General features: G+C 40.8%; 1 protein-coding gene across 1 annotated transcript in view; it reads right to left on the bottom strand.

Annotated features, from left to right (window-relative positions):
- Positions 1-786: 786 nt before the first annotated feature.
- LOC119010215 (alpha-tectorin-like) overlaps positions 787-21,039 on the bottom strand; it is a 29,374-nt gene continuing 9,121 nt past the window's right edge. The window contains exons 16-48 of the mRNA XM_037082189.1: positions 20,732-21,015; positions 20,131-20,399; positions 19,867-19,986; positions 19,412-19,596; positions 19,152-19,285; positions 18,145-18,396; positions 17,874-18,033; positions 17,263-17,364; positions 12,788-12,932; positions 12,640-12,663; positions 11,953-12,068; positions 11,298-11,576; positions 11,093-11,188; positions 10,784-10,949; positions 10,170-10,570; positions 9,499-10,075; positions 8,812-9,395; positions 8,053-8,605; positions 7,352-7,950; positions 7,029-7,186; positions 6,484-6,884; positions 6,073-6,269; positions 5,185-5,580; positions 4,785-5,068; positions 4,372-4,649; positions 4,131-4,250; positions 3,716-3,900; positions 3,449-3,609; positions 2,939-3,190; positions 2,661-2,820; positions 2,460-2,565; positions 1,771-1,794; positions 787-1,522 (exon numbers count right to left, since the gene is read on the bottom strand). Coding sequence (XP_036938084.1) covers positions 1,431-1,522; positions 1,771-1,794; positions 2,460-2,565; positions 2,661-2,820; positions 2,939-3,190; positions 3,449-3,609; positions 3,716-3,900; positions 4,131-4,250; positions 4,372-4,649; positions 4,785-5,068; positions 5,185-5,580; positions 6,073-6,269; positions 6,484-6,884; positions 7,029-7,186; positions 7,352-7,950; positions 8,053-8,605; positions 8,812-9,395; positions 9,499-10,075; positions 10,170-10,570; positions 10,784-10,949; positions 11,093-11,188; positions 11,298-11,576; positions 11,953-12,068; positions 12,640-12,663; positions 12,788-12,932; positions 17,263-17,364; positions 17,874-18,033; positions 18,145-18,396; positions 19,152-19,285; positions 19,412-19,596; positions 19,867-19,986; positions 20,131-20,399; positions 20,732-21,015 — 7,860 coding nt within the window. The 3' untranslated portion in view covers positions 787-1,430. The remainder of the gene's footprint in view (positions 1,523-1,770; positions 1,795-2,459; positions 2,566-2,660; positions 2,821-2,938; positions 3,191-3,448; positions 3,610-3,715; positions 3,901-4,130; positions 4,251-4,371; positions 4,650-4,784; positions 5,069-5,184; positions 5,581-6,072; positions 6,270-6,483; positions 6,885-7,028; positions 7,187-7,351; positions 7,951-8,052; positions 8,606-8,811; positions 9,396-9,498; positions 10,076-10,169; positions 10,571-10,783; positions 10,950-11,092; positions 11,189-11,297; positions 11,577-11,952; positions 12,069-12,639; positions 12,664-12,787; positions 12,933-17,262; positions 17,365-17,873; positions 18,034-18,144; positions 18,397-19,151; positions 19,286-19,411; positions 19,597-19,866; positions 19,987-20,130; positions 20,400-20,731; positions 21,016-21,039) is intronic.

Genomic DNA, 21,039 nt, shown 5'->3' with positions numbered 1-21,039 from the left:
GGCCTTCTTTGTGAAACAAGTTTTATGTTTTTACAATGAGCCACTGTAGTATTTTGAAAGATATCTGATATCAGTGTGGGCAGTTATAGGGCAGTAAAGATTGCCTTGATTTGACCTAGATTCCCAGGTACAAACAATTCTTTATCATGCTGGAAGAGAAGGCTAACCAACGAGACTTAATAACAGAGGTTTTATTGTTTCCCGGAGGAGCACGCTTCCTGAAAAGAGTCAAAGAAATGATTATCAATGTAGATCACAGAGAGCACTGATAGTATGTTTAACAGGTAATTTTTTTTTTTAGGGTGATTAGGATCAGCTTTTTTTTTTCGTTGATTCACAGCACTAAGACTCCTCTGACTGTTGTTCAGTTTTATATAGTCTAACACTACGGATTACTTATGGCTCTCCTTTTGCATCAACAGAGACATATGACACTTTCACCTGATAGATAGATGTGGTGGTATTTCTTTTATTTAGATGTGGTGGTATTTCTATGCTGAATAGATCTGCTGGTTAAAGACAAAGTGCATTCAGTGGAATGTCATTAACTGTTTGCCAAAGCCTGAGATGACATCCTCAAATGTCATGCTTCATCCACAATACAATAAGGTATTCAGCTTATTGTCATAGACGAGTAACAAAAATAAAACTGAAAATATTCACTTTTAGGAATCAGGAATCAGAGAATTTAGTTTGTTTCTTAAAAAAAAAAAATACTCAGACTAATCAATTAATTGTCCGAATCGTTTGAGATTTATTTGATAGTTGACACCTAATGTGTTATTAGTTGCAGCTCTATTACAGTATGTAAAATAGAAAAATGGTCATCAACCGCTTTAATATGCGGATCAGGTAGGAATGGGAAGCTCTAAAAAAGGCTTATTATGAAAGACTGACATGCATACAAATACTTATATGAGAGATTGAGATTTAATGATTGGTGTCACCACAACTTTATTTTGACACAACCCTTATACAAAACACAGGAATACACTGGACAAGGACATGTCAAAGAGTGAGTGATTTGCTGAGGATTCATATTTCACCAGTTAATTACTCAATTGATCATTTTCATCTGAACTATTGTAGATTATCACTAATGATATTGATTTAATGCTGATAAAAAATCAGTGCAAAAGCCCAGACGATGCAAATCATGAACATAGATACAAAAAAAGTGTGTGTGCAGTGAGTTTTGATTCAGTGCTGCCCTCTAATGTTTGAAGAAGAAACCACCATAACACAAGTCAAGACCTCTCACAGGAAACAAAATCAAGAACCAGTCACAAGATGTATTATCAAATAATATGTAAAATATAAACTTTTTTTGTCCTGCACCCTCACAGGAAAAAGGCGAGTCACTCCAGGTTTTTGTGATGTAATATGTCAATTTTCATCTGTTCACTCTTTCGTGCCTATCTTTGATCCCTTTAGGTCAGAGCATGGGCAGTCAGTAAACTGACCAGCAGGGTCATCATGGAGGTCAACAGGCCGGAAGCACCACTCACTCTCATCCTTTCATCTGCAAGAGAACAACCAAGTTGTGAGTGCATTAGTTCCATGCATACTATATGTTCTTTACAAATCACATAAATCAATACTTGCTTGCAAAAGCCCTTCAACAAAGATATTTTGTGCTCAAAAACATCTCATTATGTGACACAAGTAAAACACTGAAGAGAAGTATCTTTAATAAATAACCGTTTTTTCCTTGAAAATCTCCTGACACTCAGTGTTGTTGAACGTTTGAGTGTGTTGTTCTTCACTTACTTTTCATGCCCGTCCACATGGTTTCTGAAAAAATATATTCAAAGTGATCAGTAACTATGTTCATAGGTAGAGACCTCACATATAAAGAAGTTGTGTGACTGGCACTGTAAAGCCACAATTTTAGTGTTGCCAGGGATTCAAGATATCCAGTGTTTATCTTCAAAATACATTTTTATTCATCTTAATGTGAAGCTTTGAATGAACTCTCTCTAATATGGCTTTTTGTTTGTTGCTTGGAGTGAGTGATTTTAGGTCTTTTTAAGCTGCGTGCTTTTGTATGTTGTCTGGCTGATCTGAAATTCTGACATGTTTATCTGCAGAATGAGCAGAGTCAGAGTTGTTTGTAGATGCAGAGACATGTTTAAGTGGTGAGTATTTAATGGTTTAATTCGTCCCTCAAACAATCGAACGCAAGCCTGCCACCACCCATCTGCAGCCAATCAGTATTTCAACTCCACAGAACAGAAAGCTGCCAGAGCCAGGAGAAAATTGAGCTGCTGCTTGCTGTAGGGACAGCAAACCAAACTGTGGCAAGGCTGCCTGATTTTGTTATTTGTTATGATATGTAGGGGTTGCAGCTGTTACCTAACGCCACCCCCACTGATCTGCCCCGATTACATAAAATGTATTGGCCAAGCTCTATTTAATCAAAAAAATCACAAAAGTTCTGAAAATTAACAGAGTGTTACCCGTGTTATGTTGCTGAAGGACTAGTGGTCCCAGCGAGATGTCCGTGGTGGCGTGGTAGGAGGATACAGCCCTCACAACTCGCCTGAGGTGACCTGGGTAACAGTGCTGTAGAAAAACAACATTAGAGGCTTCTTTCCATGCGTCTGTTGATAATATCTCCAATCTTGCTAAAACACACACACAAACAACATCCAACTTACAGCTGAGCAGTTGTTGTTTCTCAAGAGACACAGGTGGACCTGGCAGTGCAGGTAGAGGGTTGAGAAGTTGGTGAAGGTGAACATTCTGAAAGAGAATCGGGCCGCGGTGGAGATGCCGTTCTGGATCAGCTCAACTGTAGCATCTGCAGGATTAGGACACCTGGAATACGTGGAAAGTTGTAGAAATGACAACGTTATCAGGTTGACAATGATTTGCTTTCAGCCAATCGAGACCAAGATATCGGCATGAAAAGGTGAAGGTGCTATAGCTCATTTACTCCTCAGTAATGAGATCCCAGCGGACAGGGTAGCCTGCATAATTGACTGGCGTGGCCCAACAGGAGTCCAGAATGGTGGAGATCTGCTGTGCATCAACTCCTTCTGTCCGCACCTCCACATACAACTTCTGGTCAATTTCCATGTCTATGTTCCCATTACTGGTCAGTGGGAAGCGGAAGCCAGCATCCTGGTAGGGGATCATTCTCATGTGATACTGTCCAAGGCCAGAAGGAAGCTTCTTCCTCACGATGCTAAGAAAAAACACAAAAAAATGTGATGCACTTGATAAGGAATGATTCAAAGGCAGGTTTTTCAAAATGTACAAGCTATTGCACCAATGCCATTGAAAACTACTCAGAAAAGACCTGAGGTGCAGGTGTACATTGAAACCCTTCCATCATTATGTAGATGTTCACTTTAAAAAGGACTGTGGGAGTTTTTATTTAGTTTATCAACACCTAAGCAAAAAACAGATCAAATAAAACATGCAAAGAAGATGATATTGTTACCTCTCTACAGGGTTGATGCCGATAGCCATAGACAGGGCCTGGGTCAGAGGGTATTCACAGCAGAAACGCAGATGAATGTTCCTCTGGCGGCTGATTAGACCTTGATGGGGATCCACGTCACCTTGGATGGTGTTCTCGTACATGAAATGGGTTCCGTTGCTCTTAAAATTGATGTGACAAATCATATAAGTTGATTGTAGTCTTCTTTAAAGGAACATTCAGATCTTAAGTCTTACTCAGTCTGTGTTGATAGTCTATGGGGTGTACCTTGAGAACTGTTCCGCACAGCTGGTCTTCATTGTTGAAGTGGAAGATCAGTCGTCCGTCCTGAAGAGTGCCGTTGCAGGAGTCGTCCCGGAGATGAAGGGCACCAAGGTGGAAGCCAGCTTCAAACAGCTGGCAGCGCGACACTGACATGGTGCCTGAACTACTGACACAAGTGATGGACGAGTCTATGAAAGAGAAATTATGTGTGACAACAAAATAAGTGTTAAGTTTGTAAAGGCAGACAGAAACATTTGTAATATGACACAAGCTTAAAAAAAGGGAGATAATGTTACAAGTGTGTGGATCACATTGTTCTGTTGTGTGCTTGAGCAGTATCTACAACTTATCATGCACATAACTGGTGTCACTTCAGTGAACAAAAAGTATCGTGTTTATTAAGAGTATCTGCCCTCACCATAGCTTTCATTGTTGGGTCGGTGGTGGTGCTCATCACAGAAGCAGCCGTAAACACCGTCTTTCTCACCACACCATTCATACTCTGTGCAGTTGAGCTGTTCACAGGGGTCTGACTCAGCTATGGAATCAGTGTGGAAAGGATGAGATGAGGACAGGTTAGTCACAGGGAATACTTTTTCCACAAGAGTGTATTTTCACATACATTATCTTGGCTGTCAGTTAGTCAAGAGCAAACATACCACACTGCAGAGCTGAGCGCCAATCTGTGATGTTTAGCCCCAAAACAGAGCAGGTTCTCTCATAGGCTGCGACGGCAGAGCACAGCATGCCATTGGCTGGAGTGTAGAGGCAGAGATCGTAGATGCAGGAGGTGAAAAAAGGCTGAGGGTCAGAGTGCAGATGACAGTCACTGAATGGACCGCTGGTGTTGGTGATGACACTACAGAGCTCAGAGTATTCGCTCATAAAGGGACAGTCGTTCAGCCCATCGCCTCTGTTATCATCTGTGGATCCACATCTGGAAAAGACAAAAGTTTAACACTGGGGCAGACTGTTTTTCCTTGGCCTCCACATAATTGGTATACAAAATTTGTGTCATGAAGGTGTGCTGGTCAAGCCAAACAGAACTATAGGTAATATTACAATAGCTAACCCTGGTTGGCTTGTGGGCGCCTTCCAGCTGCGTCCAAAGTCATTGTCATTTTGTGCTGATGTGCCATTGGGCAAGACTTTATCATCTGCTGGATCATTGTTGAAGTTTCCACACATCCCTGTGACTCTGTTTTGATGGTTTTGGTGCAGTCTGACCAGTAAAGTGCTCTGGCCATCAAACTGGACTGTCAAGTCAGTGGCTTTGACCACTATGTAGCTTCCCTGCCTTTCTACCTGACCAGAGCTTCCTGCAGTGGTGGGAAGAGACACATCACTTCCATTCACCTGGAGGGAATGAGAGATTGGAGAAACAAACAAGATGATGAGGAGGCCTGGTGTTCCATGTTTTTACAACAGGCAGCTGTAGAAAATGGTTTATCTAGAAATAAATAATAGATTACCTTTACTCTTTTGTTTGGTCCAACCCTGATGTGTGCTTGCTCTGTTCGAGTTCCGATGTATATATCCACTGCTGATACAAACGACACACGGTTGTTGCCACGGTGATTATTGGTGGCTATTACCTGAAACTGTGTCTCATTTGAGCCTTGGCTCACACTCTCAGTAATGATGTAAGAGCATGTGCCCTGGAAGTGAGCCACTGCCCCGTCAAAGGTGATATAGTGTGGGTCCCCCCACACAGTGCATGTAGACATTGCATCAAAACAGCCCAACTGGCCATTTCTGATGGTGCACTCCTGTTCAGGAGTGCAAGACACAGCAGAGCAGCGCAGGTCATTGGGAGCGTGGCACTCACATCGCTGGGAGCATCCCTCTGTCCAGAACGACTCACCGGCCTGTAGCATGTGAGAATAAGAGATGCATGAAAAATGATTAAAGTGATCATATGTGGCAGTAAATGAGCCAAAACAACTGCAGAGGGAAAAAGGGAATGGGATAATGAAATGTGTATCACATATTTGCAGTCATGTAATCCTCTATCTGTATATTTACTGTTAATCAACATTCACAAGTTAAATAATTTCCTTTTAGCTCTGTTCTCAAGCCACTGGAATGCAAAACTTAAGACGTGTCTCCTGTTTTAGAAATAAAAGAATGGCCAGGACATCATGTGCCAACAAGAATTTATAAGATTATAAAAGTGGTAGATTAAAGGGGATACCAGGATTCTAACATCTATGATATAGGAGAGCAGCATAATCACATTGATTAAAATGAAGTGGTTTTCTGTATGTGTAAAGACTCAAATTTTAATGCAAATGATCAGATAAACTTTTTGTTTTTAGTTAAATCAATCTTATTTAATAATTTACAGGTATATGACTTACATTGTAGTAGTATCCATCGTATAGGCAGCCACATCTTTCAACAGGGACACAGCTTGTCCCACTCCTGACAAAGCCTTCGTCACAGAAACATCCCTCAGAGCAGACCTGCTCACAGGTGGCATCAATGCTGCTGGCACAGGTGTGGCCACAGTCAGTACCACACAGCTCATAATGGCTGTTGGCTGGACAGTCAAGTCCTTAATAAGTGAGAAAACAAATGACAGATGAAATAGACATCGAAGTTTTGATTTCAAAAAACTTATTTGATAGATTCTTAGGCTGTTTGGAATAGAATAGAAGTAGAATAGAGTAGAATAGAATTACTTTAATGATCCCAGACTGGGAAATTATTTATTTGTTTGTATATTTCTTTGCATGATAGATAAACAAAACATTGAGTGGCTGGCTTACTGCAGGTTGTGTTCTGCCTCCAAGGGTAGATTCGAACATTAGCAGATTGACAGGCACTGACATATGCCTGAATGGCCCTGCACAGAAGATCTTGGCCACGATTTCCAGACACACAAACATCAAACACACAGTCATTGAAATATGGTGCTGGGTCCACCTGCTCATGGCAGAAGCTGAAGGGGCTGTCAGCTGCTTGAATCACCTCACACTGAGCTCTAGCAGGAAGGTCATTGGTGCATTGTGGACAGGAGGAACCACACCCATCACTACAGGTGTAGTTTCCTGCCACCTTCCAAGATGTCCCAAACTCATCTGGAGTGGAGACCGTCATTCCAGATGGGGTCTGGAACTCATCATTTTGATTTCCATTGAAGTTTCCACAAAGTCCACAGGTCTGACCACTATTGACGAGATAATTATTAGATAATTAATCAGATTAAAAATGTAATCTGATCAGTTTGATTTATGTTTTACCCTTCGTAAAGGTTACTGCTACTGGAAGTGGTTCATGCATGACTAACAAGCTACAATTTAAGTTAATAAACCTGTAATTTGAAGGCACAGAGATAGACACTGTTGACGATCCATCGTAGGTGACACTCAGTCCAAAATCAGTACTGACAAATGTGCGAGATCCACTTGCAAAGACAGACACACGACCTCCATTCAAGAGGACTGGTAAATTTTGAGTGATTCCATTTACCTATAGATTTGGAGAAAAAAAATGGCGAGGAAAAAAAAACATTTCATCAACACTCTATTTGGCCAATATTGATATTTAAGAGCTCAACAATTTATATCACGGTATATTAGCTGATATCATAAAAACAGATTTTTAAGAGGGATCCTTTAAATCAAAACAACTTACCTCCACCACACCACTGCTGCCCCTTGACATTTGAACTCGGTAGCCCCACACATTCACATAAACCTCAGCTGTGATTGAAACTGGGAACCCATTCCATGGCTCATTCTTTGCCTCCAATGAAAATTGGTGGAGACCATTAGTGGTGTTACAAAGTTTTGCCAGAATGTAGCGGCAGGTTCCCTGGAAGTCATAGGCCTTGCCATCAAAGGTGAGGTAGTGGGGGTCTCCAGAGGCAGAGCAGGTGCCATGACGGTTGGGATGGCAGCCATACTCACCCTCCACCACACGGCAGGACTCCTGGGGACCACAGGAGTTGGGGATGCAGTGGACTACCCCAGTGGTACCATCACAGCTACACAGACTCTGACATTCCTCACCATCCAAGAACTGTTCACCACCTTCCCGATAGCGTCCTTGGTGATAGCATCCGCAGGCTGTTGGTGGCACACACTGGTTGCCATTGAGTACGAAGCCATCATTACACTGGCAACCTTCCTGACACACAGTGTCACAAGTGAAAGGAAAGGAAAGGCTGGGGCAGGCAGAAGGACAGGTGGTTCCACAGAGTTGATAGTGGCTGTTTACTGGGCAGGTTTGCTCTAGAGAAAGAAAGGAAAGGAGAGAACAAAGAAATCTATTTAGCAAAATCATTGGATTTGTATTTGTCAAAGTCACCTATATCACAGGTGCAAAGCACTCACCACAGTCAGTCGCATTCCTCCACTGTCCCAGGGAAACACCGTTCTGTTGACACATGAGTGCATAATCTCGAAGGACCTCGCATAGTGTTGATGCTGGATCTCTAGAGGTCCTAATGATCTCCACACATGTATCCACATGCTGCTGTGGGTCCACAGTGGCCCAACACGGGACAAATGGCCCATGCGGAGAGCCAAGAATGCCACAGTACTCACTAGAATTGTAATTTGTGGTTGAATTATTATTTACACTTTCCACACAGTGTGCAGCCAGGGAGCCATCTCGCCAACTGTCCCCAAACACCTGAGAGCTGTTGACCAGGATGCCGTTGGGTGTGCGGAAGTCATCATGTGGGTGACCATTGTAATTACCACAGAGACCACCTAGAGAGCCATTGTAGATACCAGGTGCAGTGACACGCACAAAGTGAGGCCAAACTGTCTGCACAGTTACACCAAAAGAGGTGCGAAGGATGATACCGTGTATGCTACTGTGGTAGATTTGGATTCGATTGGAGGCTGAACTGAAGGGTAGTCTGATCCGCTGACCGTCAACCTAAAGGGTCATTTAAACAAGTAGTGTCAGATATACAAAGTGACATTTTCATTTTTCACTGCAAATTTTTTTAATCTTTCTTTGAGGCAGGATTTTTGTTTGTTATTCAAAACAAGACTGCAATGTGCATGATAGAAATTTTGTAAAAGCTTGTGTCTGCACTGTTTTTGTAACATCAGTTCTTGCAGTGTGTTTTAGTCATTTACCTCAACGTTGCTGCCGCCTGTCATCTCAATTGACACGTGTGTTCCCTCTGCCTCAAACTTTAGCAACCGGGCGAAACCCTGCTGACCTCTGGGCACTTTTTCTGTGGATACCATAAAGTGTGGGTGACCAGACAATCCCATCACTTTGGCAAGGGTCAATCGACATGCCCCAGGATACTGGTATGTCAGTCCATCAAATGTTTGATATGACCCTGGGCCTCTGATCCAGCATGATGCATAGCTGTTGGGTCTGCAACCTCTTTCTCCTTCCTCCACTTTGCATGATTCAAGCGGACCACAACCATGGGAGCGACAGGTCATGGAGCCATGACTGCAGCTACAGCGTCTTCCACAGTCTTCGTCTAGTATTACAGTTTCTCCAGAGCGGTAGTAGCGACCCTCGAAGCTGCAGCCACACTCTGACTGAGGGACACACACCCCAGCACTAAGGGTGTAGCCCGCATTACAAATGCAGCTCTCCTGGTCAGGGAGAGGGCAGTTCTGGGTAGAATTGGGGTTAACACAGGTAGCTGGACATCCTGTGCCCTGAGGCTCAAAGTGGCTGTTGGCTGGACAGGGGATTTCTAGAGGAAAAAATGACATTGATTTTGACATCAAGGACATTTCATTTTACCCAAAGGATTTTTTTTTTAAAATTATGTTGATTGACAGACAGACACCACATACCACAGAAGCCTTGTCTCCTCCAGCTTGGTAGCTGTACACCATTCTGTTGACACTGACTTGCATACACATTTAGGGCTTGACACAGGATGGGCTGGTACCCTCTTGCTACACACAGATCAAACACACAGTTCTCCACAAAAGACTGTGGGGGGAGTAGTTGATGGCAAGCAGCAAAAGGTCCAGCAACACTCTGGAGGATTCCACAATGGTCAGCATTGCTGTATAAAGCTGTCTGATCTGCAGTGCAGGCAGCACAGGCCAGACCTCCACATCTGATCCCACAACCAGGCTCATCATCCCCTGTTGCTTGCCAACTGTTGGCAAAAACCACATCGGAACTCACAACCTCACCCTGACGGGTTCGGAAGTCATCCTGACGAATACCATTGAAGTTTCCACAGAGGCCACATGTTGCATTCTGATAGGCGTAGGGCACACTGATCCTGACATAGTGATTTGTGTCATAGGATACCTCCAAGCCAAAGACAGTGCTGACGATTACAGAAAAACCTGACTCATACACCTGGACAGTTCCATTGCTTAGGGAGATTGGAGTAGCTGCAAAGTTGCCATTAACCTGTAAACACATCAGCAAGCAAAGGCATTATATGAATGAATGTTAGCTAAATAAAAATTATTTAGTAACTGGAGGCTCACTCCTTAATGCTAACCTTAGCTACACCACGACGTCCCTTGACAAGCTCAATGGTTTCATTGTAGACGTACACTTTGACCAGTCGTGTCCAGGAAACATGAGTGCTGCCCCGGTGCTCGTTCTTGCCTTCTACTCTATAGTACGGCAGGCCTAGACCACATTGCTCTGAGAGGACGTAAGTGCAGGTGCCCTGGAAGTGAAACACTGTGCCATCAAAGGTATAGTAATGTGGATCACCACTTATGGTGCAGGTGCCTCTCTGCACCGTCTGACAGGAGAACTGAAAGGCACTTGGCTGGCAGATTTGGGAAAATGAGCAGGGTTGGTTTTGACACTGCAGGCCCTCTGAGGTGCAGGTGCACTTCTGTGCACAGGTGCTGTCGCTCCAGAATGAATCACCCAGCTGCAAGTTTTGACCTTTGAAGAAAACAAAAATACGAATTACTCAGACGGCATTGAATTCAGATTCCAATACCATTGAAGCATGTTCTAGGGAACTGTGTTTATCTTAATACTAAATAGTTGGGGCATTGAAATGCACAAAAGGTCCCGAAGATGCTGCGTGGTCAGGGTCAATCTTAACCTTGTAGGACATCACGATTCCTGACCACCATCTAGTTCTGGCCTTACCATTAAAGGTGCATCCTCTTTGTCCATGATCTATTCGGAAAGCCCAGCGACCGGGTACATTGACATTGCTGGTTAGGCGGAATGTTGAGTTATTGCCTGTAGCAGTGCTTGAGAACGATCCAGGGATTGAGAAATGGTGAACAGAGTTGACTGTGTCATATCCAGCCTGGAAATACATGTCACGTATATAAAATTAATTTTGAGCTTTTGTATTGTTACATAGCCATTACTACATGTGGATTCAAGTAAAGCATGTCAACTTTAAAACACGTTATGTGTTCCACTGAATGTAATTTTTATGGCTCTGACCTGCACTTGGTGGACAGTTAAGGCTATTGTCCCATAGTTCATCAGCAGGAATGAGTACTGGCCACCAGAGATCAAGACTGCTTGGACCGTTGTTTGCTGAAAAAAATCAACTTGTGTTTTTTAAATAAATATAGATAATGTGAATATGATAATACTTAACATACATAATCATATGTATTCTCTCATTTGGAACAAGATGACTTACTGTCCCAGAGTATGAATAGTACGCCACTTCATACCATGTTGCAACAAAGACCCAGTTGGCATTGAAGTTCAACCCTGGGAAGTACCCATTAATGTCTTGTGTGGCTTGTTGGAGAATGCTGCCGCTGGTGTATTGGTTGTAGAAGACCTGACCATTTCCTCTGTTGTCTAAATCTGTCCACAGTGGAGCAATGACGTTTCTGGAGCCATACAATGGAAAGCTTTGAGGTCTGTAACTACTCCATGGGCTGTCAAAGGTCAGGTGTCCATTGTGGTTCACCTGGAGATAAATCAAATAAATCTTATTAACAAAGACTTAGAAGGCATTGTCGAAAGACAATGACAATTGTATGTTGGCAAATATGAAAATATTAATGGCAAAAAAAAATTAAAACCATATTATATCAGTATTTTCATGGAATTACTGGAATTGTTGAATTGACTGAACTGAAACAAGATCAATTTGCCCACAATATAGCACTTGAGAACACTTGAGACTGAGAACATTCATCAACAGTACAGTATATCAGTATATTTATAGGGGGAACCTCTAATACTTCTTTATCTGAAAAAGAAATGTTTATTCCTCCATGACAAAATCCCAGAATTGTTAAAACATCTGTATTTCTTAATTTGCTAAAATTATTTTTACATACGTAAATTTGATTATACGACTGTCCAAAATAAACAAACGGTCGCTGCAGGGAGATCTGAGGAGAACTTCCATCATCTGATCTTGAGCTTGTTGTTCCAGCTATTGGGTAGAGGTGTCCTAGAAAGAACGATGGATGTATTATTAAATTATAGAATGGCCACACTCGACAATTGTTGTACAGTTGTTGTGTTTTTAACATTTAACATTTCTAGATCACTGCAAATAACCATTAATATCCATTTTTGACCCAATATACAAAAGAATGCTTTTTGCATTATCTGTGTTTGGGGACTATCTTACTCTAGCATATTGAGCAACCAGGAAAGGCACAGTAGGAATGTCGGCAATGTAGCTGAAGATCTTGTTTTGGCTGAGTGTCAGCACACACTGACCGTTGGTTACAGGTACAACAAGTACGGAGTGGACCACAGAATTCATGTACCGGAGTTATGTGCTCTCTGATTATAGTCACAAAAGTCAGTGCAACTTGATTTGACATAAGTTGCAGCTAATAAGCTATCTTCTGTTCAAAGGTACTAATTTCTCCAATCAAACAAACAATCCTACAACAATGGCATTGAACCCAACTCGTAATAACTGCTTTCATTTATTGACTGTAAAATGACTGTATAACTGGCCTGTTCAGAGTATAAAACAATGAAAACAAGTTATCTACCAGTCACCTTACCTTGAGTCTGAGAAGTCACCGTACCTATGAAAACAAACGTGAAAAAAATATAATTGGACAAAATTCTGACACTGTCAAAAATAAACAAAAGTCAGTTCATGATTTAAAGAAAATTAGTCAAAAACTAATTAATTGATTAAATACTTACCTATCACACCCAAAAGCAGCACAGGCAACAAGACTTGACTGGCCATTCTCAAAGGCTTACAATTCAAACCTGCTGACAAAATATAACAAAATAAGTTCCCGGATAAAACAAAATAAAACACAGTAACAAAACCAGAATGGCATTCAGTTCATTTCATAGTTCCGCCAATACCCAACAGTCCCCTTTAATTCGATCGAGTTCTGTATCACTTTCAGTTCTAAACTGTCACTGTTTTACTTTAAATTAGCTCACCAGATCAAGGGCCCACATCAAAATTATACTATCAAGTGCAAAATATCATTTCCTGAGAAATTAACAAAAATGTGGAAAGATCTTACAGTGAGAAGTGAGACATGTGTCAAGCTTTAAATGCAATTTGATCCAGATATGCTCAGTAGACAACTGGCATGTATGTGCAACAATTATTAATCAGTGAAGTGCAATTATTTCTAAGAAAATGGCACAAGTTGTTTTAAGCAATATCTTGCACTGTTAAAAACAACAACAAAAAAAAAACTGCTCTGTAGCTGAATCCAGATCTGCATCAACAACAAATCACTTGTTCTTTTGCTCTTCCTTATTTTTTAAAATCATAATAGTTTAATAGGTTATTACAGTATACAGCACACCACTTTCATCCGGCTGACTGAGCAAACAGGACTGTAAGCCTCACCTATGTGTCTGAAATAACAATGAAAAAGAAAGTGTTGGCTGTCACAAAGTTTTATGCTATCTATGAGATGAATTACTGTATTAATGATAAATTACTTTAGCTGCAGTTCTTTGGTCAGCAGAATTGTGTAACTGGATGATTAAAATTGTCAATATATTAATATAATTTAGTTTAAAATAAGAACCACTTCTCAAGGAAATCCCATCACTGTGCATCACGGCATTTTGAAAAAAAATGTTTCATGTGTAAAAATAAATTAATTACCTGTTCATATGTGCTTCTTTTGTTCGTTTATCTCTTGTGAATGTGAAGATGTAGGGGTGCAGCAGGGTTTTTATACAGTGACAGCTGGCTTATTCCCAAAGATCCCTGGTCTGACCAGTTACCGACAATCACATGGATCAAGTTAAATTGCTTCCTCATAACAAGTGAACCTGACATACCATTGTGTATGCAGATCAGAATGTGTTCAACAGAAACAATGACGAGGTGTAATATACCAACAAACTGAGTTGTTCGAAAGCTATTCAAGTGCCAAGGTTGTCACTCCAAAAGGGTATTTATGAATGTTTCACCCAGCAACATTGTTCACAATCATAGAAAGCAAAAACTTCTAACTTCTGCTGCCAGTTGGGCAGATCCCCTTTAAAGACGCTTGGTGAATGTTTATCTTATTAAATGCACTGTATTTCTGGGGCAGCTGTAGCTCAGTGGGTAGAGCAGGTCGACTAGTGATCGGAAGGTAACTGGTTCAATCTCTGGGGCGTAACTGAGCTCCAAGTATCCTTGAGCAAGATACTGAAGCCCAAAATTGCTCCTGATGTGCAGTTGGCAGCTTGCGTGGTGGCCTCTGCTATCAGTAAGGGCCCTGCAATGAGCTGGCGACTCATCTTTGATGTGACATGGACAAAAATTGATTTTCGAATCAATGGTGTGCAAAAAAAACATAGCATTGGGATATGTTGCCTATCACCCATATCTGGGGGATTTGTGATAGCAGTCTTATTCTTATCTTTGACTGAGAGAAGACATAATGAAGAAAAAATAATCACTTTATTTTTTTATTATCAATGACCAAAAGTAGCCATGTGTTTAGTATGAGAGCTAGAGAGAGGGAGATACATAGATCCATAATGTGTTGAAATGCAGCCTGCATTGATTATTGCAATGACACCTTTTTTAATTTTTATACAGGCTACAGTATACTGTTTTACTCTCAGGGATATGCTCATTGCCTGTGACAGGAGGATTCTGTGTTCAAGTCAAATCTATTTGTGACAAAGAAAAGCCTTTACTTTGATAAAATATTCAAATAATTAAATGCTAATTAAATATTAAGTTAATTAATCTGTTGATTTTCTTTAATGATCATTATTATTATTATTATTATTATTATTATTATTGTATGGAAATGTACACAAAAAATTGTTGCATTAAGATGCATCAATCGGAATCGTGAGGTGCCAAAAGATTCCCACCCCTAGGCTAAAGCACTTACATCCCGCGACCCTCATGGATAAAGTGGTAGATAATGAGATGAGACTGTATTTCTCTTTTCAGGGATAACTGCTGAGATTTTATAACCTGCTCTTTGTTTTAAGTAAGGATCTCCGCCACAGACATTTTGTTTTCATTCTCAGATGTTTGTTAGTTATAAGGATATCTCAAAAATGCGGAAAGGACTGGTTTTGGTCTTGTCACAAGTGGCATCTGAATAGTTTTTTTTTTTAAATTTCACACGTTTTGAGTTATCAATCTCAGAAATTGCTGACTTCTTCCTGGAACCATGTGGGTCAATGGAATTCTCCCAAGATTGAAAATTAATTCAAAAACTCTTAAGCCCACAATTGACTCCATTAACTTGCTGTGTGGATCTGGATAAAGGAATTTTTTCACACCTTTTTTTCAGCATTGCTAGATAGGATCTACATGGATAAAGTGAAATTACTTCCTCATAACAAGTGAACCAGACAATTCTTTGTGTATGAAGATCAGAATGGGTTCAGCAGGAACAAAGACGAGGTGTGATATACTTACAAATGAAGTTGTTTGAATGCTATTTAAGTGTCAAGGATTTCACTCCAAAAGTTTATTTATTAACATTTCACCCTGCAACATTGTTTACAGTTGTAGAAAAGTGACGCAGGTCCACCACGCCGTCTTGTCCAAAGCACACTATTCTGAGGTGTTTGCAGCCGCTCCTGTAGAGATGAATGTTTGTGTGATGAGGGCCTAACAACTTCTTTGTCAATGAGAGCACTTTCTGTTCCAAGGGCTGTTGCTTTGTTTCTGTTTTGTTTCTGTTTTAAAGGTCAACAATTGTTTGCCTTTTTGGTTAATTTCTAATAATACAGTGGCAAAGAGAAATTGTTCATAGCAGGATCTTGTCAATTATTATAAAAATATGTATAAAGAAATAACTAGAATTTACCAGGTGATCATTTATCCACAAGTGACAGATTTGTCCTTACATTTGTAAGTGCAAAGGACTTAGCACTTATTAAGAATCACACAGTATATGTGTTAACTTTAATTGGCTATGTATTTAATGAATGTATTCACTTTCGAAACAACTCAAGGTAAAGTAAGTACTAATACAATTCATGAAGTGAGGCAAACTAAAATAAACATTAAAATATTCAAAATTCTGATTTTCTAGCGTGTACCTCTCAGATACTGGAAGCATGTTCAGTGTACATTCACTAAAAACTTGACTTCAAGACTATAAGTCAAAATGTGATTGTTGACAGATTTGAGTCAAATGCTAATTTCTACATAAAAGAAGCTCAATTGAAAACAGATAGCCACTAAGATCATCTTTTGAAATGGTGCTCTCACATATCCTGACATCTCTCACATATTGTCAAGTAGCACCAACACCTGTTCTGCTTGTAAATCTTGAAAAATACTTGAAGCATGCGTGAGTCATGATGATTGTAAAGATAAAAGTGTGGCTTACTGGAAGACAAAATTCCATGAAGATAATAAGTGATGATTGAGTGGTGCAGTCATGCGACGATATGCAAGACTTCCCTATCTTGCTGGCTTTTCAAACTGAGCTTATTGACAGCAAAATATTGATTAACCACCTTTGTTTCTATTACAGTGGCAGCAATTATTATCTGGACAAAACCTTAAAACTTAAAGACAAAGATCATACATTTTAAGAACACACACCCAAGTTAAGATTAGATGATAACTGAGAATTGTCTTATCATTACTGACAGTCTTGATCAGGACATTCTTCGTTTCACTTTTACTTTCCATTTTAAAAACACTGAGCAATCATCTGTTTAAAAGGTTACTCGCAACAATGCAGCCGATGCCAAAAGTGAAATGAATTGGGGCATGAAGCACATACACTTGCTTCTCCACTTGTTTTTATTACTCTTTTAATTACAGTGTACGGCCAAATCTGACACTTAACATTTTCAATGACGCTTTAATGAATCACAGCCAAGAAAAACAAGATTTTACTTTCTATCTATGCTCACTTTGCAGAGAAACTCAAGTTATGGTTAGGGCTTTCTGCTGCATCTGCTAATACGACTACATAAACCTAGTTGTTTTCTAAATGTTGACAACATAATTAAGGATTGAAATTGACATGATTAAGCTACTGTCCTGTGATGAATATACTATGATGGGGTATGCGTTAATCTCCCAAGTGTCCTCAGAAAAAGTCAAGCAGGGTAGTCAAGAAGGTGTCATCACTTTGTCTGCAAGAGAATAGACAGGTTATAATCTGATATGATCTGAAAGAATGCAGAGGTGATGAAAAGATAAGAGGAAAAGCACATACTGTGTATCCACTCGGCATGACCGTCAGAGGTCCAAGTGAGAGCATGACAGTTTCATGGAAGACAACGTCTCTCTGAACTCTGTGGTGACCATGGTGGCAAACCTGCAGAAGAACAACATTCTTTTATTGATGCATTGCTTCCGCCTTACTGTCACGCAGCACATAGGAAGGCACAAAGCAGCTGAGCAATTAAAGGATTAATTTATCGAAGCGCAAAGACGCAACGTTCTGTGTCACCAGACGAGAGAATTGAAGGTTTGACATCTGTAACTGAACATATGTGTTTGTGATTCAGAAAGCAAGTCTCAATGTTTCTACCTCGATCACTGTTTTTAGGGGCCAAGAGTGCGCTCAAAAGTTCACTACTTTGCACACATCAGAAGTAGACTGGCGTGGCTAAATGGCTTACTAATGCCTCCTAAAGTTTAAACCAGATGTATCATATTTGGTGGCATGGTGCTTCATATCTATCTATGAAAAAAACAAAGTTAAACAAAGTAGCCCTCACTGTATGTCTGTGTATCTTGTTGCACCAATTTCTGTCTCATTTCTCACCTGTTTGTACTGTCTGAGTGGGAGGCTGAAATAGGGAGGATGATGATGGTACTTACAACTGTGCAGTCATTGCTGCTCAGAAGACACAGGTGGGCCTGGCAGTGCAGGTAGACAGATGGGAAACTGTCAAAGGAGAAAATCTCGAAGGAGAATCTGGCCGCCGTGGAATTGCCATTCTGGATCACCTGTACTGTATCATCTGCTGGATTAGGACACCTGAAAAACAGGCGAGGAGGGAAAACTGACAGTTAGCAGGGTAACAGGGTTAAGTCTCAGAAGAGAAGATGGCTGAAGAGACACAAGGTGAATTTCTGGAAGCGCCTTTACTCTGCACTAATGAGATCCTGGCGGACAGGCCAGCTGGCATTGTTGACCGGTGTGGCCCAACAAGAGTCCAGAACGGTGGAGAGCTGTCGTTCATCCACTCCCTCTGCTCGCACTTCCACATACAACCTCTCGTCAATTTCCATTTCTGCGTTCATCTTACTGGTCGAGGGGGAGTGGAAGCCAGCGTCGTGGTAGGGGGTCATTCTGAAATGATAGTGACCCTGGCCAGAAGGAAGCCTCTTCCTCACAAAGCTACAGAAAAACAAGGAACAACAGAAAGAAGAATTTAGTGGACGTTTGGTAATTCATACAATATGTACAATAGGGATGCAGTTAATTATTATTTTGATTGCCGAATAATACTACAATTATTTTCTCAATTTATCAATTAGTTGTGGTTGGGTCTTTAAAATGTCCAAAAATGGTGAAAATTCTCGATCAGTGTTTCCAAAGGCTCAAGATGACGACCACAAACATATTCAAAACAAAGATATTCCGTTTACTGTCACACAGGAGTAAAGAACTCATAAAATATTCCAAATTTTTCCTAAAGAAAATACTGATAATCGATTTTTTTAGTAGTTGGTAATTGATTTAATAGTTGACAGCAGTGACTGAAAAAATCTTAAAGGGAACTTTTTGACAAAGTTGTCACATACAAAACAGAAAGAAAAATCCCATATTGTCTTTTAATACATAGTCTGATGCAGATAGATTGCCCATGCTTTAGAACACTTACAAATATATAGTATTTTACATTATTATGTGAACCAAAATCAAAGAGCCTTGTCAGCAAGGTAAATAAACTTAAAAGACATTTTGGAGGGTTCATACTGTAGTTAAATCAAATTTTACCACTGGTGCTTATTTGACAAATTTGACTTTAGGTCCAGATTTGTGTGTACTATTACACACACTGTGATACATCGCTGTCAGCAGATGCTCACTGTGAAAATAGATGTGCTCTTTTAAAGATAGAGAGCAAGAGATTGTCTTGTGACTCCTACCTCTCCACAGGGTTGATGCCTATATCCATAGACAGGGCCTGACTCAGAGGGTATACACAGCTGAACACCAGGTGAATATTTGCACCTTCATCGCTCTGGATGGAGTTCTCATAGCGGAAGTGGGTCCCATTGCTCTTTAAGATTTAAATATTTCAAAAGTACAGTTAGTATATGACGGATGCACTCTATCCTGTGGAGAACATTCACATCTAAGATCATTCTTGGTCTGCGCTGATAACAGTGTAGGCCATGGAGTGTACCCTGAGAACTGTTCCACACAGCTTGTCGTCATTGTTAAAGTGGAACACCAGCCGTCCGTCCTGAAGAGTGCCCTTACAGGAGTTGTCTTTGAGGTGAAGGGCACCAGGCTGGAAGCCAGCTTCAAACAGCTGGCAGCGTGACAGGGATATTGTGCCTGAACTACTGGCACAAGTGATGGATGAGTCTAGAATAAAACAGTAAAAATGTATTTTGTTATACCAAATTGAAGCTTATTGAATATGCTTTTAGCTATGAATGCACATTGATACCAGCCATTGTGTTTTCCCTGTGTATGTGTGTGTTTTATTGTTTTTGTCTATTTCTGTCAGGATGAATGCACAAAACAGGTGTGAAATCAAAATGAAGACTGAGTTCATAGATTGCCATGATCCCATGTAATAAGTAGTAACGTTATCAAACAAAATAAAAGCAATATTTCAAGAGGAGCTCGCACCACAGCTCTCGTTGTTGGGCCGAGAATAGTGCTCATCACAGAAGCAGCCATAAACACCGTCTTTTTCACCACACCACTCGTACTCTGTGCAGTTCAGCTGTTCGCAGGGGTCTGACTCAGCTGCAGAAAAAAAGTGGGAAAAGAAAGAGACAATGACAAATGAGACAGAGCTGGTAACAGAGAAAAAAACATTGTTCCAGTAATTTCCTAAGGAATCGTCATTTTCATGCAACTACGCTGTCAATTAGCCGAGGATAAACATACCACACTGCAGAGCTGAGCGCCAGTCTGTGATGTTCAGCCCCAAAACAGAGCAGGTTCTCTCATAGGCTGCGACGGCAGAGCACAGCATGCCATTGGCTGGAGTGTAGAGGCAGAGATCGTAGACGCAGGAGGTGAAAAAAGGTTGAGGGTCAGAGTGCAGGTGACAGTCACTGAATGGACCGCTGGTGTTGGTGATGACACTACAGAGTTCAGAGTATTTGCTCATGAAGGGACAGTCGTTCGGTCCATAATCATCTGTGGATCCACATCTGGAAAAGACATTCAGTGTTACACATTTCACAGTTTGATAAAAATGTATCTCAAAAGTCATTGCTGTTGTTTCACAATACTGTACGTCCTTGTTTGATGGTGAAACCCTCAAAACCTGGTTCTTTTTACAGGTTCCTACACGCATGTTAAAGATATAAATAAATTCAGCTTTGTGATTTTGAAAAATTTCTAGAAGACTTGTAAAATTAAGCCAAACATTTTGGAAATCCAAAAACTAAAACGTACTTTTTAAAGAGCACGAACATCTGCAGCTTAATATAACATGCTACGCATTTGGTATTGAACTATACAGTGTTTTTGCTGTGGTTACCCTGGTTGGCTTGTGGGCGCCTTCCAGCTGCGTCCAAAGTCATTGTCATTTTGAGCTGCTGTGCCATTGGGCAAGACTTTATCATCTGCTGGGTCGTTGTTGAAGTTTCCACACATCCCTGTGACTCTGTTTTGATGGTTTTGGTGCAGTCTGACCAGTAAAGTACTCTGGCCGTCAAACTGGACGATCAAGTCAGTGGCTTTGACGACCATGTAGCCATCCTGCATTTCTACATGAGCTAAGCTTCCTGCAGTGGTGGGAAGAGACACATCACTTCCATTCACCTGGATGGATGAGAGATTGGAGAG

Source organism: Acanthopagrus latus, chromosome 20 (assembly GCF_904848185.1).
Source record: "Acanthopagrus latus isolate v.2019 chromosome 20, fAcaLat1.1, whole genome shotgun sequence".
Lineage (NCBI taxonomy): Eukaryota > Metazoa > Chordata > Actinopteri > Spariformes > Sparidae > Acanthopagrus > Acanthopagrus latus.
This window is presented reverse-complemented; position numbering and strand designations above follow the sequence as displayed.